This window comes from Symsagittifera roscoffensis, chromosome 5 (assembly GCF_963678635.1).
Source record: "Symsagittifera roscoffensis chromosome 5, txSymRosc1.1, whole genome shotgun sequence".
Taxonomy (NCBI): domain Eukaryota; kingdom Metazoa; phylum Xenacoelomorpha; order Acoela; family Convolutidae; genus Symsagittifera; species Symsagittifera roscoffensis.
Genome location: NC_087066.1, coordinates 67,373,867 through 67,392,174, shown reverse-complemented (window position 1 = coordinate 67,392,174; position 18,308 = coordinate 67,373,867). Strand labels below are relative to the sequence as shown.

Genomic DNA, 18,308 nt, shown 5'->3' with positions numbered 1-18,308 from the left:
ATTTGATATTCAAATGTCTTGCATGCTTGCCTAAAATGAATTTCTATCGAAACAAACAAAAATTAAAATTTTTTTAAAATTTTTTTTCTTCATTTTTTCTGTTATGTTTTTTTTTTGTGTTGTATCGCAAGTGGTGCGAAGCTTTGCTCCCCCTCTGTGTATATTATCTTATAGAATTGGTTCAGAATCCAAACGAGATACGACTCATGTCATCACAAAAAAGAGATTTCATTAAACGTTATTTTTCAAGAGCAAATCTTATAGAGAAAACACAAAAAGACACAAACCAAAGCCTTGCTTTGTGGGTTACCCCCCAAAGTCAAAATATTTAGAAAGTAAGCAAATGTTTGATTTTCACCTCTCTTGTTCTCTCTTTTGGCTACAAGAGGAGCTAAGAATGAAGTACAATCTTTAGAACCAAATCATGTGTTTCATCAGTAGCTGCGCAGAGGGTAAAGTCATTGCAAATGATTTTAAAATTGACATAAAAGCAAGAGAACTTATTATCTTTCCGAAACATTTATTGGCTTCTCAATCAATCCGAAAAGTTGTTCAAAAATAACAAAACAAAAAACTGATTTAAAAAATCCGTTTTTTCATTATCAGTTTAACTGGATTGCCAACCGTGCCATGATGTAAGCTAAACTTGACATGCTCAAAGGGGTTAAGACGCCAGATTTAAAAAATGCTGTCTGCCAAGCTTTTCAGCAGCCAGAAGGTGTTTGCCCAAATCAATGCCATCAGATATCTACGATACAAATCATGCTCAATTAAGATAACAAGCAAAAAAACCTAAGGTCTTGGCAGCTTCTTTGTGTTAGAATATCTCCTGTTGAGCAAATGGGGCTCAAATAAAATGCATCATTTACATTGAAGTTCATTCAGATTATGGTTCATTTAGACGGCGGGGTCAATTTGCTTTCTCGAGCGAGTAATTTCAACGATAGAAAGTTTTTACCACCGAAAAATTAAATCGCTGCAGGTTTTAACGGGTTAGGTAATGTAACAAAATTTCAATTTGTAAAAAAAAAAACAACAACTTTCGTCTCAAGAAACTCTGGAAAAAAGAAGTGTAAAACGGGCATTCAGTGCCCAACTTTAAATGGAAATAAATGGGAAATGATCCGATAGAAACGCTGGCGCTATCGAGTGAGGTAGGCAATTGATTTTATTTATCAAATATAGGTAATTTTCACTTTACATGAGTGCTAGAAAAACTAGCATTACGAGGCTAAACTGTGCACAGAATATACGAACAAAATTGTGTCTGTATAGTCCTGGATTCCAGAGGCAAGTCTTTAATCATGTTAAAACTTTGTCGGAACGATCAAAAAAATTGAAAGAACAAAAGAAGAACAAAAGCAGCGTCCTTCTTGCGGAATCCGCTTATGTTTCCCAAAAAGCACAATTTGGCCTTGTAATGAGCTGATTTACAAAGACCACGTAAAAAGTAGTTTATCTAAAAAAAATTTGAAATCATATTCATCTGAAAAGTTGGAAGTTTTAATGTTCAATCGAAACAAAATCATCTTAAAAGATGGCTGAAAAGTGTATCTCCAGTGGCAGTTGCTGTACAAGGTGAGGCTGACACATATGCATGGAAGTTGTTGCGAATTTTTCAGAAGTCGATATAATCTACCAAGGAGTGCATTGACTTATAAGACAAGTTACTAAACAGGAAGTCGATGCGGAATGGTGGTAAACAGGAAAAGACTAATTGATTGTCCGATATTGATTCACCAATTTTTTTAGAAGCGCTCACTACTTCTCCATGTTCCATCTGGAAAAAGTTGCTGCGAGGGAACATCTGATTTATATCTTTGAACATGATAGAAAGTTTATATTGCAACAACTTGTAGCGTTGTGGTGCATCGGCAATGATGGTGCCCACCAATCATTTGATTGCCGGATCAAATGACCCTTGCGCTGCTATTTACAAGCTGAGCTCTATGGCTCTTTTTGATTTTCCCCCACATAACTTAAATATCAATTTTTCAGATTAACTAGTGGCTTTACAAGGTTGTGTTTGGATACAAAATAGGTTTGGCATGACTTAGTCATGCCTCATGCCAACTTTTGTAACAATCAGACAATGTAAAGAAAATTTTTACTTTTTAAATTGGCGGGTGGGGTAAAGGAAAAAGATCTATGTTTTTTGTAAGGTAGCCATAGCTTAGCTAAGATAACCTTAAGTATTTAAACTTCGAGTGAGAACTCTGGCTGGTAAACTGAAAAAATTATTGGACGGTTTGAGAGCGAACGGGCAAAAAATTTATTTTGAAAATTTCTTTTGTTATTTGCGAACTTTTATAATTTGAGAACCCAAATGATATCCTACAATTTATTACCATACAATAACACCATACATTTTACTACCAAGTCATTTCATTACTAAAAAATTTAAATCCACAACAAGCTATTTCCTTTTTTAAAATTTAACGCCAAAAAATATGCTATATGAGCTCCTTGTCTTAACTCCTATCACGCTGGAGTTAATCCAGAAACTAACGCACGCATCTCAATTATACATGCTGAATTGAGACTGCACAAATCACTTATAACTTTTATCGAGTACTTAACACTTTCATTCAAGTTCATGTTTTTTTTCGATTGTTTTTTTCACTAAAATATTATGATTACTATTAAAACCTGCTGGTGCTAATTAATATAAATTTGACGAAATATTTCTTACACACAAAATTTCTGGCATCCATTTTATGCTTTCCTGAAGTTGCTGAAAAAGTTAAAAATGTCTGGAAAATCAAGCCAAGTTTTTTGAAAGATTGTTCAGATATTTGCGGGACTTAAAGGTTTGTTGAAAGAATGCTCGTTTTTGTTTCAAATCATTTTAACAATTCGAAATATTGGCAAGGGCATTTCTATTCAAAATTTCTGCAAATTAAGTAGCGCAAAATTGTCGGGCTTTGAATCGCCTAAAATTTTTGGCTTTATTGTTTGATGTTTACCGAATTCCCCTTTGAAGTAAGTTCTCATTTCATTTTGGATTAGAACGGTATTAAAATATAAAATAATTTTAAAAGTAGTGGTTTTAATTTGCTAAGGAAATGAAAAGTAGGGAAAGAAATTGTATGGTGTTAAGTTGTTTTGAGTCAAAAAGATGGGAACCAATTCAGATATGATTAAAACTTCAAGTTCAGCGTTTTAACGATCAGTTAATAATTTTATGTATCCAGTGGCACAGGCTAGACAAGGTAAAGCTGACATATATGCATGATCGTTTTCACTGTTTATTTGGAAGTCGTTATGACCAGTCAATATCACTCAATTTTTCATCTGGAAAAGATTGGTGAAAAGATACATTTCAATTTTACCTTAAAACATAATATCAATTGAATTTTTGAACTTTTGGCCGTTTTTCAGATCAGAACCGTGTTTAGATAAAATTTTAATTGTTTAAAACGGATAGCCAAAATTGGACGTTCGAGAAAAAACAATCAGGCAAATTGTTCAACTGAAATTTTATTTCATGTTTCTTTTTTTTTTCGAAAAAACCTACTAGTTCACATATGACTAAAACTTCGAGTTTTTTTCTGTTAAATTTTTGGCTTTTTCCAGTGAAACTTGCATAGTTTTGAACAATATCACATCGATGACTTACTCATTTAATAGGGTTCCATGAAATAAGAAAACATTGACAAGTTGATAGCAATCACCACAATATGCAATATGAAAAAAAGACGGTCCAAAAAGGTTGCCAGGTATACCCACTTCAACACCGACTCTTCATTTTCGTCTTGTTTCTTTTCATTGACAGCGGTTGGCTCGTTTTGGTGATAGTTGTCAGCAGTGTAGATTCCATTGATTGGCTCCGAAGGGTTTATATTGGCCAGTTTTATGCCTTTCGATTGGTTTGTTGTAATCCAACTCTTTTTCTTCACTGGAAAGAGCTGCAGTCCGAGAAGCGAAATGTATTTGCTGGCTAAAATGTCTTCTACCCATTTGTACATTTCGAATAAGGGCGATTTGTGCTGGATATTCACAACTAAAAAAGCATACCCTGTAAGATTTGATTAGAAACATCAAACTTGGATACATTTTTATGCTCACCCTGATTTTACTGATTAAGTAGAGCTTAGGTTTATCTCGTATTCAGTCTCCTCATCTAAGAAGCTTGGTACCTTATAACTTTTTATAGCTCCAGAGCAATTCTCATTGAGCAAGCACACAACCTAATGGAAATTTATCGCCATCCAAATACTTCAACGTAAGTGACTGACTCTGCTCTCTTACCACGTTATTTAGAAGTAATTTGTAAATAAGCTTATTAGCTTTATTGAAATAACTAATTTGAAGTCACTCGTGTAGACATCAGTAAAGTAGCATTGTTTACTTGGCTTGTTATTCAGATCCTCCAAACGCCTATAAACCCACTCCCCCCTGAAAAAAAAACTATAAATTTACCCTGCCCCTATTCCGCGCACCCAAGCTACAAAATGCCAAAATTTAAAAATTCGATGAATATTTACCTGTTACAGCAGTGACACAAGTCCAAGTCAGATGAAAAGTAACTGCGGCCAGGAAGTATATCAGGTGGGGAACATGGTGTGAACTTGCCGGTAGAATGTCCACCAGAGTGCCATAGGAGACAACTTCAGTGAGTAGAATGGTCACTGCAAAAGAGACTTTCTCCCCAGAGTTCGGAGGAATGAAATAAGTGACGGCTGATAACAGGTACAGAATCACAGAAGGATAGACAAGAACCAGTTTGTAAAACAAAGGACGCCGCTGTAAATTGATCGTTAGTTTCACAACTGGTCGAAACTGATTTTCTAATTTTCCTTTCAGTCGATCCACTTCAATCTCAACTGGAATTTCGAGCTGCCACTGGTCACACGGGATGAAATACAGAAGAGGAAGATACGACTTCCCGGATTTGTCTTTGGGGTAGAATTTATCTTCAGTTGCTGTTTTCAAAACAGTTAAATGTAAACCAAATATAATCATGAACTCTTCCCACACTGACAAAAATTGATTGTGATCGATTTTAGTATAAAAAAAGTATGTTGCATAAATTTAGATCAATTTTAGTGTGAAAAAAGCACGAAGATTGAATATAAAAGATGAATGTTGGTTTGAATCGATTTAAAATTGAATTAAATTGATCTTAAATCCCAGCTACAAAAATTGATCCAAATCGATTTTAAATCGATTTAAATCCATTTTTTTGAGTCTTAATTAGTTTTTATTTTTAAGCGATTTTTTTTCATTCGAGTTTCATCAGTTTGAAGTTTCTATTGCATTTATTCATTGCCTATCATTTTTCATTTTACATCCATAGCGTATTGTAGCATAAAAAAGACCAGAAAAAAAGACCAAAATATTGATCAAATTCTGCGATTTTCTTACATGTTTTGAGTTCAAAAACGGGTCTATATTGACCCTTTTCTTGATTCGTTTCATAATTTTCTGCTCAAAATCTGATTTATTTGCATATTATTGGGATCAAAAAATTTAATTTATTCTGACCTTTTTTTTGTTTATTACACAGGAGTTTGCCCATACTCTGATTTACAATGATTTTCTTTAATTTTATTGCATATTTTTGAGCTTAAAATTTGATTTATGTGGATCATTTTATTGAATTCTATAATATCTGGCACGTATTTTTTTATTTATAAAAAATCGAGAATAAAATATTTCAATATTTTTTTTCTGAGTATGTTTTTTTGCCGTGTTAGCAAAAAACTGATGTAAGTGAGTCTTAAAATCCATCCAAATCAATTTAAATTGATTTTTAAGACACTTAAATCAATCTAAAATTTTCAGACAAGTATTGATTTAAATCGATTTAAAATGCATTTAAGTTGGTAAAATGTACATTAGTAATCAATTTGGATTGATTTTAAATCGAGTTAAAATCAATTTAAATTGATCCGAAACCATTTTTTTCAGTTCGGGAATGATGAATTCAAGAAAGTCCCGCACCTGAGTTTCATTGAAAAAAATCGATTATCCATGAAAAATGTTAATAAAACTTTTATCATAACAATCCATTTTTTTGCAAAATTATATCATAAAATTGATATTGTCATTATAATCGGCTGTTTTTGTAGAAAATCAACCCAAAAATGCACTATTTTGGTAATAGCCATTTAAAATCCATTATATTTGACTTGCAACAACTTCTGCATTACTCACGGCCTTAGAAAAATCTAAACCTATTCAATTTTATACACCTCATTTATATTCTATCCCCCTGCTACCCTTTCAAACGTTGAGTGAGGTGGTAGTTTGCTCGATGGTCGAACGAGACGTAAATTGGAAAGAATAATTTTTTTAAATGCAGATTATATGAAAACAAGATAACGATTTTCTAGACCAATTTAAATCTTAGCTTATCTAATGCAACGTGTTTTCAGTCCTGCGTTCTGTTTGGAAGATTCAGATTAGTAGGATTGATAAATTGATGACGCTGAAAATTATCTTGAATAAATAACCATCAATGAAAATCCAATGAGAGCTACTCTAAACATTTGTTAACATGAATGATAGCTGAATGGAATATAAACGTTCCTGATTTGTCCTATAAGTCCTATAATAGAATTTAGTCAATTGTGTTTCCCGAAACAATTGGAAAAATAAGGTGTTTATTTCCAACATTATGTGATTATAATGACAACCTTCACCCAAAATTTTTCAATTGATATAGGTTATCCTCCTCATCCATGAAACTCCGGTGAGGAGTTATATTGTTTTGGATTTTTCCAAAAAATGGCGACAAATCTTATTTGCATGGTACAGTTTTGTTTTTTAAAAGTGCAAAATCACCTAGCTGATAATCGTAAGGCTGTGAGACATGAGTTGTCAGAGTTGCAACACACTGCTGAGAGTCAAAGGGAAATTGAGACACATCAAACATGCAGTTCATCTGATAGGACATGAGTGAGGTGTATGCCAGGACCATGCCCGACTCAAAAACGACCTGTCTGTCGAATGCTTCATACTTCAACTCCGAAGCCTCATGAACAACTATAAAAGCCAAAATGACCCAATTAGGCTGAGAACAGGAAAACAAATATATGTGGTCATTCTACACCTTTACGGAAATTATCTTTCAATTGGATACAACGTTTTTTTTCATATTGTTACTGCTAAAACTTGCTATATCTTTTGGTACTATGTTAATATAGCCTCTTTGCCGAACCTATTTTTGGCAAATTTAGTTTCAATACATATTTATTTTGAAGAGAGATTGTGCGCCAAAAAATCTTTATTGTCTTTTTCTCAGCAAAATTTCGGCAAAATAATGTCTTTCTAGCCGGGTTGAGCTCACATTGAAAATAAGCGATAAAAAAGTGAAAAAAAACAGCGATTGCCATCGATCAGTTATCGATGTTCATTGCCACAATAGCAAATTTTATTGATAGATTATCGGTAATTTGGCAAATTTTCAGCGATGAAACAGCTCTAAAAAAAACCTATCGAAATGAGCAAAAGTAGTGAACCACCTGGGCTTGATCCCACATCCACCTACTTTGGAGACATTTATGCTACTTCTTTGCCCTCAAGCCTTAGATCTACTCAAGTTCAAGGGCTTATCAACTAAAATTTTCAATTGAAAGCTATTAGAATAAATTTCTTACAAGAAAAGATTTCTTGTGAGCGCTGTTTTTCTACGCAATCCTTACTGAAATAGCTATGCAAAAAATTCTGAATTATACATGAATCAGCACTGGAAACTAGCGATTGCTGAATACTACAGAAAAACCAATAATTAACGTTGGACTTCAACCGGGGTAATAAGTTGGAGGCCCTCGGAAACTTGTTCAGTTGACCTTGATTTAACCAAAATTTATAATTACCAAAATAGTTGAGTGGAAAAAATGTTCATACTTTTTTGAGATCTTAACCCCCAGATTAATTATTCTTACTCAGATCTGGCATCCAAAAAGTTCCTTTAGGAGCGATGAATGTTTTCACAGTATCGTTGTTGTACTCGCTTTTGTTCCATTTTGCACTGGGTGAATAGTAGTAGTAGTAGGTGAAGAATTTTCCAATCCACATACCATGCTGGCAAAACGGCAGGAAGCTTTTGAAATTGGTAATTACAAAAATGAAACAAAAAATTCTGTCATCTAAAGTATGACCTTAAAACATGTAGAACTGATAATAAAAATAACTATTGTATTTATTTAGATTAATTGTATTTATTGTAATTTATAAAGAATTATTTAATTATATTTACTCATTTTTTTCGTTTGAGTTTGAGTTATGATAATTTTAAAAAATGAGGATATTGAAATGAGTTTTGTACCTTTTCTTGTATCTCTTGTATCTTGAACAGGTCGATGTAAACGAAGACAGTTCTGTTGACCAAATCCACAGGCGGCCACATGGAGGGCAATCTCCTCTTCAGTCTCCTTAACAGTCTCTGCTCCCCCTCAACTCCATTATACAGTGCAGTATCATCGCTAGAAGGCTGAGCTCCGAGGGAAGCGATTGAGGGAGAAATATTTAACTGCAGATAAATAATTGCGACAAAAGTGTAACAAACGGAACTCATCGGTATTATAATACAAGGTTTCATTTTTCCTGAGGCAAAATGGACTACTGAGCACTCAATAGTTCAATGAAACAAATTTTGATTGTAAACTGTTATAAGTAGACTTTTATCTTGGGCCAGGGGCAATGATGCATGCAATGTTTACGAGGCAGATGGACCGTTACAATTTTTGAGCCATTTATTTCAATTGTTGAAGTAAAAAAGAAACATCCTTTTTTCCTCACAAAAGTTGAACTTATAGAAATTATAGCAGCAAATTTTCTCCCAATTTCCGTAGTTTTTCCATTAAAGCATTTTTCCATTAAAACATTTTCAAGAGGACGCAGTGTGGGAAAATTCAGCATCAGTGGTTTTAATGAACTCACGTTTCCTGAACATCAATTGTGAGGTTAAAAAAATCTGGGTTGTTGTGGTAAGATATGAAAGACAACTAAACGTTATTAATCACTGGCGATATGGAAAGCCAATTCTTTTATCCACCTCGTCTATTCCCTAAGAGAAAAATAATAAACAATTTTTTTTTGCAATTTGTGAAAAAACAACGGATTTCTTCGAGAAAAACGTGTATTTTTTGCTGTTCCTTTCTGATTTGTAAGCCTACAAATCTGCACTTTTTTATTACATATTTCTATCTATTTGATTTCCGCCAGATTACTGCTTCGAAACATTTTTCGGAAAAAATCGAACTATCTATTATTTAATGTAGCCGTAGCATTAAACTGCAAATGCAACTATTAACATTAAACTGTAATGCAAATGTTATTTTAGCCTCTTTGCGCTCCTAAGATTAAATGTGAAATGCCTTTAGGGTTCCAAGCTGCAATCAACCAAGAGCTGGTTCGCTCTTTGAATTGATAAGATAAGATTAGATAAATAACCTATTGAACCATATCTTAGCGTGACGACAATGATTCCGACTAAATCCTCCGGCTCTTTGTTGTAAAGACACAGCGTGATTGGGATCAGAGCAGATGCACTGATAATCCGAAAAAAGACCAGCGGTGATTAGAAAAATGTTACAACATATGCTGTACCAAATTGCTGAAAAGTGATTTTAGATTTATTTTATTGCTGTTCTGAAAACGGTCATGCATCATATGATAAACTTGCCCCTGCAGGCTATAGGTCGACGGACTTGAAAGTTAGTCGATTGGTGGAAGTTGTTTGTCGAATTCAATTTGAGTTTTTCAAATGATGGCCAAAAAGGGAATTGTTATACAACATCTAATGGCAGCTTCAACAAGCCACAATTTGGGGTACAATTCCCAAATGACTGGTCGTTTTAGTACCCAATTTTCATAAATTTTAGAAGCCCTGCCCGAATTACTTTTTAGAAGAGGAGAAGCGACAAAAGTTGAAGGAATGTGCGTGAAAGGAAGGGTTGAAGAGTAATTTCAGGTAAGGTACACTGTCTGCTCGTCACGCTACCTGATTTTCGGCCGGATAGATTCGTGCAACTTCTTAGTCTAATACCGATCTTAATCTTATTCTTATATCTCCTAGTCTCAATAGATCTGGTGTATACTGGTATTTGCGAGTTAGATATCTGGAACTGTTCTAAAGGAGAATGACTGTCTTCTAAGTTATATTTATTTTGTTCTGGTGCTAAAACTGCAAGTAGTTTCAGCATTACAAATAATCGTCAGTGTTGGTTATGGATCATGATTGGTTAGTTTATAGACATGGTTTTATCAATAATATAATTGGATAAAAATACTAGTTTTAAACAGGTTCCACCCATCCGGCGTTTACAGAGTTATAAGTTTTTATGTTTATTGCAGTGAAGGATGGATGGAGAGATTTCTTGTTTCTTGGAGTAGTTTCTTTTTGAAGCAGTGATTGCGTGAGAGAAGAAGTGGAAACAGTTGTTCGTATTTCGGAGTAGCTGTATTCATAGAGAGAAGGAGGACCCATTGCCATTCCAAAGTTCAAATGTCATCGAGTTTTCAACTTAAATGAGCGATCGTGTCAAGATTGTAGATTTATGCAATGTTGTGTTGGTTTCGTTAAGTTAGAGCGAGACTACGTGCAAGGTGGAGTATGACTTCTTTGTGTGAAACGTCAAGTGACTAGTATCCGTATGTGAAGTCACCATCGAGTTGGCCATTGTTCTCCTTCAATGGGTACCTTTGCTGCGATGTTGGGTCCACACTTTAAATCCTGTGAAGGTTTTTTCTGCGGCAACAAACGAATAGATTTGCCATTCCAAAGTCCAAATGTCATCGAGTTTTCTTCTCCTTTTGCTGGTCGTTCCTTTTGCTTTAAACTTTTTTCTTCATTGCATTTTTATATCTAGAACTTGATAGTGAGATATGTTTTAGTTATGATATTTATTAGTTGATTTCGCAGAAACGTTTTTTTTTTATTTCCGGTTATATTAAAAGAGTTGCTCACCCTGGAGCCATTCTTAGCAAAAATACCGGATCAGGGTTGTAGCACATGGTAGGCGAATGTTCTTTGAGCGACTTCATTCTGGTGGGTTAGGCCAGAAGGGGATAATTATTACAGTCTCTTTGATCAAATATTTTTAATTGAATAAAAACTTAGGTTTAAGTTTTAAATTAAAAATCCAAGGATAGCATTGATGATTTGGTTTAAAGAAATCTTAGATTATTTCCAAATAAGAATGGGCCTTGACCACATTTGAATTTAAAGCTTAAATTCAGTGAAAGATTATAAATTTTTGAAAAGGTTGATTTAGAAGTTAAAAATTTAAATGATATTAATTTCTGACTGATTATGGTTATGTTTTAGATGAAGGAACAAAAAAGAGTTTCTTATGAAAAGTTAAGGATACAACTCCCTGAGAAGCAAAGAACTTTTTACAATTTTAATGAACCTATGTTTGATTTAACTACTAACTAATTTTTGTATTTTTTATTCAATAAATAATATTTTACAAAATATATAAATTTTACTGCAAATGTAATGATATGAACGACATTTGCATCTTTTTATCAGTCGTTATTAAATTATATAAATTAGTTATACATCATTGAGAGGTATATTGCTTAGAAATGAATCTTACTACTCCAAGTAACTTTTAATTTCTTGTAAGTGTATGAAATACTACTGCATTAAGAATTTTGTAGAGGAATAACTGTTGCAGACTGCGTCGTTTCACGATATAGGGACTCGGTCTGATGTTCGGTTTTTGACCTGGTGTTTGCGGTATTGTTATTGTTTTTTACAGTGATAACAATTCACGTACAGTGATAATTAATAAGTTTTTTACACCATCGAAAATTTGTTATGTATTTTTGATCTTATTTCTATTGAATTTGCTTATTTGATAGTGTGTTGTTCGAGAATCTTGGTCGCACCAGATGACTTTATGTCCAGAGTGGCTCACTCTTAGAGTATTTTCAGACAACGTACACCGTCGTTTCGTCACGCTATCTTATTTTATTTTCGGCCGGATAGATTCGTGCAACTTCGTAGTCTGATACCTATCTTAATCTTACTCTTATATCTCCTAGTCTCAATAGATCTAGTGTATACTGTTATTTGCGAGTTAGATATCTGGAACTGTTCTAAAGCAGAACGAATATCTTCTAAATTATATTTCTTTTGTTCTGGTGCTAACACTACAAGTAGTTTCAGCATTACAAATAATCGACAGTGTTGGTTATGGATCATGATTGTTAGTTAGAAATATTTTAAAGAGATAGTTTTATCAATAATATAATCGAATATAAATACTAGTTTTCAACTGGTTCCAAGTAATTGGGTTTTCAATTTGATTCCACTTGAGCGACTTTCTTTTCTACATTTGGACTTTGATTTTTTTATTCAGGCAGTTTTTCTCTATTTGGTAAGGCTACTGGCACTTGTTTTGAAAAAAATTTAGAAAGTGCGCGCCTGAACTGAATAATGCTTCAATTTTCCAAAAAACTGAAGACTATTTTTTGGAAGAAAATCGATTAAGTTTCTGATGGAAATGGTCACTTGAAGTTTCTTAGCACATGTTGTTTCTGAGCACCAAAGAGTTATTTCTTCAAGAAGAAAAACCGAAAAGTTAATTTTTCTTTTGAAAAATAAAACGCGAAACAAACGCAGTTTCCTTGAATGACAGTGCAATCAGCTGATTCAGCAGTAAACAGCGAAAATCAAAAAAATGTGGTTACAAACCGATGATTAATCAGCTCTCTAAATGCTTCGAAGTGTTTGATGATCAGTGTACTCGAATGATTAAAAAAGTACAAAAAACAGTTTGAGTTAGATTTGTTTCAAAAAAATTTTTAAAATGTTTTCTAGATTTTTCAATGTGCTTTAAGCTAAAAAATGACGATTTTTTGATCAGGCTAATTTTATTTTTCTTGTTTTTTTTTGCAATATAAAATATTCACGAAACATAACGTAGTTTTTGATTTAGGTAGTTCATTTTAATCCGGACCTGCCATAACTTGTCTTTTGAGACAATGCAAACTTGGTCGCTTTGATATCCAGCATTATGGTGAACTTCAGTTTAATTCCATTCAGTTGTACTATAATTTCTTAAGAAATTGATTGCTAAATTCTTGCACTGCTTTTCTTGAAAAAACCCTACGGATTTTGGCTGTCATACATCATAAATTTTTGCATTTTTTTTGGTTCTCTTAAGACAAAAATAAGCGCAAAGCGGCCTTCAACGTGTTCATAAAAACAACAATTGAGGCCCAAAGCTGCCGTTCTTAGATTTCTATCCAGAAAGAGTTTTCAATCAATACGACTCAACAAACAGTGAAGTTTGTTGTTGAACTGTAGATATTTTGTGAGTGAAATCATTAGAAAATTCTGCTGGCACACCTGCTGAGTCAGTGGTTTTATTCAAAAGATGTTGCTCTTGGCTTTATTTTCTGCTCTTGAATTGAATTGTTTACAAGTCCTAAATTTTTGTCGAATTGAAGTTTCATCTTCATTAGAAAAAAAGTTTTGCTAATATTTTGCTACTTGTGCGGATGTGACTTGTTTCGAGTGTTCGGTTACTTTTGCAAAATCGCTCTCTAAGCGTATAAATATACGCCAACGCTTCTACAGATATGACTATAAAAATCTCGACAGTTTTAAATCAAAACAAGCTATTCTTAGTCTGACGTAACCGTATATGTAGACTAAGAATAGCTTGTTTTGATTTAAAACTGTAGAAATCTTTTTTAGTCATATCTTTAGAAGCGTTGGCGTTTTTGGAGGCATCAATGTTACAATTTATATCTTTGTCAACTCACACGGAAAAACAGGTTTAAATTGGACTGAAAGCTCATGGACTTTAAACTTGGGCAAACGGACTTCAATTTGAATCAGACGAATTTTTCAGTACGGTAAGGCTAAAAGGACTAGTTGTGAACAACCAAAGGGGCAGCACAGCGCGCACATGGAGTGATTATTGCTTCATTTTAATATAACGAAAATATTATTTGGATTCAAAAAAATTTTTTTTTACAGCAAGCCGGCTAAGATTTTGCTGAAGTAGGTATCTTGAACTTTCTTAAATCATGTTGTTTTTGAGCGCCCAATTGTATTTCCTCAAAAAAAAATCAAAAATTTAACGGAACATTTAAGCAGTCATACAAATTAAAAGTTGTCGTTTCGTTGGAAAAACAGAGATGTTTTAATCGGCAAAAAAACAGCCGATCTTATCAAGCAAATATTGGCAGAAGTTGAGTTTTTTTAAAGATTCAATAGTAGATTTCAACTTCCCTCATAGCTAGTATTTCTTTTCTTTACTGTGGTCAACCGCCAGCCGGGTTATTTAATTTTTTCTCACATAGGCCTGCGCAGAAAAAGTATCAAATTACACTCTCTGTACGGAAATCATATTTGAATGCAAAAATTTCTGCTTTTTCGAAAATATTAAGTTTTTTTGGCTCCAAAAGGGTTAGGTTCACCTAACACTCGAAGCGCTTGTTAGTATTGCTGTTCTGTTTTAGCGGCAAAAACAAGAAATCGGTCACAGTCCCCTTCTTCAATGGTGAACACACGAAGGCGGTCACGATTCTACGGTCCCCTTCTTCTACGGTCCCCTTCCAGCGGCAAAACAAGAAATCGGTCACAGTCCCCTTCTTCAATGGTGAACACACGAAGGCGGTCACGATTCTACGGTCCCCTTCTTCTACGGTCCCCTTCCAGCGGCAAAACAAGAAATCGGTCACAGTCCCCTTCTTCAATGGTGAACACACGAAGGCGGTCACGATTCTACGGTCCCCTTCTTCTACGGTCCCCTTCAAGCGGCAAAACAAGAAATCGGTCACAGTCCCCTTCTTCAATGGTGAACACACGAAGGCGGTCACGATTCTACGGTCCCCTTCTTCTACGGTCCCCTTCCAGCGGCAAAACAAGAAATCGGTCACAGTCCCCTTCTTCAATGGTGAACACACGAAGGCGGTCACGGTTCTACGGCCCCCTTCTTCTACAGTCCCCTTCCTGCGGCAAAACAAGAAATCGGTCACAGTCCCCTTCTTCAATGGTGAACACACGAAGGCGGTCACGATTCTACGGTCCCCTTCTTCTACGGTCCCCTTCCAGCGGCAAAACAAGAAATCGGTCACAGTCCCCTTCTTCAATGGTGAACACACGAAGGCGGTCACGATTCTACGGTCCCCTTCTTCTACGGTCCCCTTCCAGCGGCAAAACAAGAAATCGGTCACAGTCCCCTTCTTCAATGGTGAACACACGAAGGCGGTCACGATTCTACGGTCCCCTTCTTCTACGGTCCCCTTCCAGCGGCAAAACAAGAAATCGGTCACAGTCCCCTTCTTCAATGGTGAACACACGAAGGCGGTCACGATTCTACGGTCCCCTTCTTCTACGGTCCCCTTCCAGCGGCAAAACAAGAAATCGGTCACAGTTCCCTTCTTCAATGGTGAACACACGAAGGCGGTCACGATTCTACGGTCCCCTTCTTCTACGGTCCCCTTCTAGCGGCAAAACAAGAAATCGGTCACAGTCCCCTTCTTCAATGGTGAACACACGAAGGCGGTCACGATTCTACGGTCCCCTTCTTCTACGGTCCCCTTCCAGCGGCAAAACAAGAAATCGGTCACAGTCCCCTTCTTCAATGGTGAACACACGAAGGCGGTCACGATTCTACGGTCCCCTTCTTCTACGGTCCCCTTCCAGCGGCAAAACAAGAAATCGGTCACAGTCCCCTTCTTCAATGGTGAACACACGAAGGCGGTCACGATTCTACGGTCCCCTTCTTCTACGGTCCCCTTCCAGCGGCAAAACAAGAAATCGGTCACAGTCCCCTTCTTCAATGGTGAACACACGAAGGCGGTCACGATTCTACGGTCCCCTTCTTCTACGGTCCCCTTCCAGCGGCAAAACAAGAAATCGGTCACAGTCCCCTTCTTCAATGGTGAACACACGAAGGCGGTCACGATTCCACGGTCCCCTTCTTCTACGGTCCCCTTCCAGCGGCAAAACAAGAAATCGGTCACAGTCCCCTTCTTCAATGGTGAACACACGAAGGCGGTCACGGTTCTACGGCCCCCTTCTTCTACGGTCCCCTTCCAGCGGCAAAACAAGAAATCGGTCACAGTCCCATTCTTCAATGGTGAACACACGAAGGCGGTCACGATTCTACGGTCCCCTTCTTCTACGGTCCCCTTCCAGCGGCAAAACAAGAAATCGGTCACAGTCCCCTTCTTCAATGGTGAACACACGAAGGCGGTCACGATTCTACGGTCCCCTTCTTCTACGGTCCCCTTCCAGCGGCAAAACAAGAAATCGGTCACAGTCCCCTTCTTCAATGGTGAACACACGAAGGCGGTCACGATTCTACGGTCCCCTTCTTCTACGGTCCCCTTCCAGCGGCAAAACAAGAAATCGGTCACAGTCCCCTTCTTCAATGGTGAACACACGAAGGCGGTCACGATTCTACGGTCCCCTTCTTCTACGGTCCCCTTCCAGCGGCAAAACAAGAAATCGGTCACAGTCCCCTTCTTCAATGGTGAACACACGAAGGCGGTCACGATTCTACGGTCCCCTTCTTCTACGGTCCCCTTCCAGCGGCAAAACAAGAAATCGGTCACAGTCCCCTTCTTCAATGGTGAACACACGAAGGCGGTCACGATTCTACGGTCCCCTTCTTCTACGGTCCCCTTCCAGCGGCAAAACAAGAAATCGGTCACAGTCCCCTTCTTCAATGGTGAACACACGAAGGCGGTCACGATTCTACGGTCCCCTTCTTCTACGGTCCCCTTCCAGCGGCAAAACAAGAAATCGGTCACAGTCCCCTTCTTCAATGGTGAACACACGAAGGCGGTCACGATTCTACGGTCCCCTTCTTCTACGGTCCCCTTCCAGCGGCAAAACAAGAAATCGGTCACAGTCCCCTTCTTCAATGGTGAACACACGAAGGCGGTCACGATTCTACGGTCCCCTTCTTCTACGGTCCCCTTCCAGCGGCAAAACAAGAAATCGGTCACAGTCCCCTTCTTCAATGGTGAACACACGAAGGCGGTCACGATTCTACGGTCCCCTTCTTCTACGGTCCCCTTCCAGCGGCAAAACAAGAAATCGGTCACAGTCCCCTTCTTCAATGGTGAACACACGAAGGCGGTCACGATTCTACGGTCCCCTTCTTCTACGGTCCCCTTCCAGCGGCAAAACAAGAAATCGGTCACAGTCCCCTTCTTCAATGGTGAACACACGAAGGCGGTCACGATTCTACGGTCCCCCTTCTTCTACGGTCCCCTTCCAGCGGCAAAACAAGAAATCGGTCACAGTCCCCTTCTTCAATGGTGAACACACGAAGGCGGTCACGATTCTACGGTCCCCTTCTTCTACGGTCCCCTTCCAGCGGCAAAACAAGAAATCGGTCACAGTCCCCTTCTTCAATGGTGAACACACGAAGGCGGTCACGATTCTACGGTCCCCTTCTTCTACGGTCCCCTTCCAGCGGCAAACAAGAAATCGGTCACAGTCCCCTTCTTCAATGGTGAACACACGAAGGCGGTCACGATTCTACGGTCCCCTTCTTCTACGGTCCCCTTCCAGCGGCAAAACAAGAAATCGGTCACAGTCCCCTTCTTCAATGGTGAACACACGAAGGCGGTCACGATTCTACGGTCCCCTTCTTCTACGGTCCCCTTCCAGCGGCAAAACAAGAAATCGGTCACAGTCCCCTTCTTCAATGGTGAACACACGAAGGCGGTCACGATTCTACGGTCCCCTTCTTCTACGGTCCCCTTCCAGCGGCAAAACAAGAAATCGGTCACAGTCCCCTTCTTCAATGGTGAACACACGAAGGCGGTCACGATTCTACGGTCCCCTTCTTCTACGGTCCCCTTCCAGCGGCAAAACAAGAAATCGGTCACAGTCCCCTTCTTCAATGGTGAACACACGAAGGCGGTCACGATTCTACGGTCCCCTTCTTCTACGGTCCCCTTCCAGCGGCAAAACAAGAAATCGGTCACAGTCCCCTTCTTCAATGGTGAACACACGAAGGCGGTCACGATTCTACGGTCCCCTTCTTCTACGGTCCCCTTCCAGCGGCAAAACAAGAAATCGGTCACAGTCCCCTTCTTCAATGGTGAACACACGAAGGCGGTCACGATTCTACGGTCCCCTTCTTCTACGGTCCCCTTCCAGCGGCAAAACAAGAAATCGGTCACAGTCCCCTTCTTCAATGGTGAACACACGAAGGCGGTCACGAATTCTACGGTCCCCTTCTTCTACGGTCCCCTTCCAGCGGCAAAACAAGAAATCGGTCACAGTCCCCTTCTTCAATGGTGAACACACGAAGGCGGTCACGATTCTACGTGTCTCCCTTCTTCTACGGTCCCCTTCCAGCGGCAAAAAC

The 18,308-nt window shown here is 37.7% G+C and overlaps 3 protein-coding genes across 10 annotated transcripts in view; 2 read left to right on the top strand and 1 right to left on the bottom strand.

Annotated features, from left to right (window-relative positions):
- Window positions 1–18,308, top strand: part of LOC134845466 (glycogen debranching enzyme-like) — a 643,946-nt gene that overhangs the window by 467,789 nt on the left and 157,849 nt on the right. The window lies entirely within an intron of this gene.
- The window catches only part of LOC134845467 (serine/threonine-protein phosphatase 2A 65 kDa regulatory subunit A alpha isoform-like), a 525,354-nt gene that overhangs the window by 429,731 nt on the left and 77,315 nt on the right, over window positions 1–18,308 (top strand). The window lies entirely within an intron of this gene.
- Window positions 3,507–9,592, bottom strand: LOC134845823 (neuronal acetylcholine receptor subunit alpha-5-like). 6 transcript variants are annotated; one of them, XM_063862910.1, is made up of 6 exons: window positions 9,431–9,592; window positions 8,276–8,553; window positions 7,893–8,031; window positions 6,790–6,990; window positions 4,488–4,925; window positions 3,507–4,003 (listed from the first exon to the last, which is right to left on the bottom strand). In XM_063862910.1, exons 2-6 carry the CDS (start codon window positions 8,546–8,548, stop codon window positions 3,624–3,626), a joined length of 1,431 nt encoding a protein of 476 aa, XP_063718980.1. In that variant the 5' UTR covers window positions 8,549–8,553; window positions 9,431–9,592; the 3' UTR covers window positions 3,507–3,623. The 6 variants fall into 6 exon arrangements, with proteins under 6 accessions (XP_063718980.1, XP_063718975.1, XP_063718977.1 ...); XM_063862905.1 differs by having other exon boundaries at window positions 3,508–4,003; window positions 8,276–8,571; window positions 9,403–9,592; XM_063862907.1 differs by having other exon boundaries at window positions 3,508–4,003; window positions 9,403–9,592.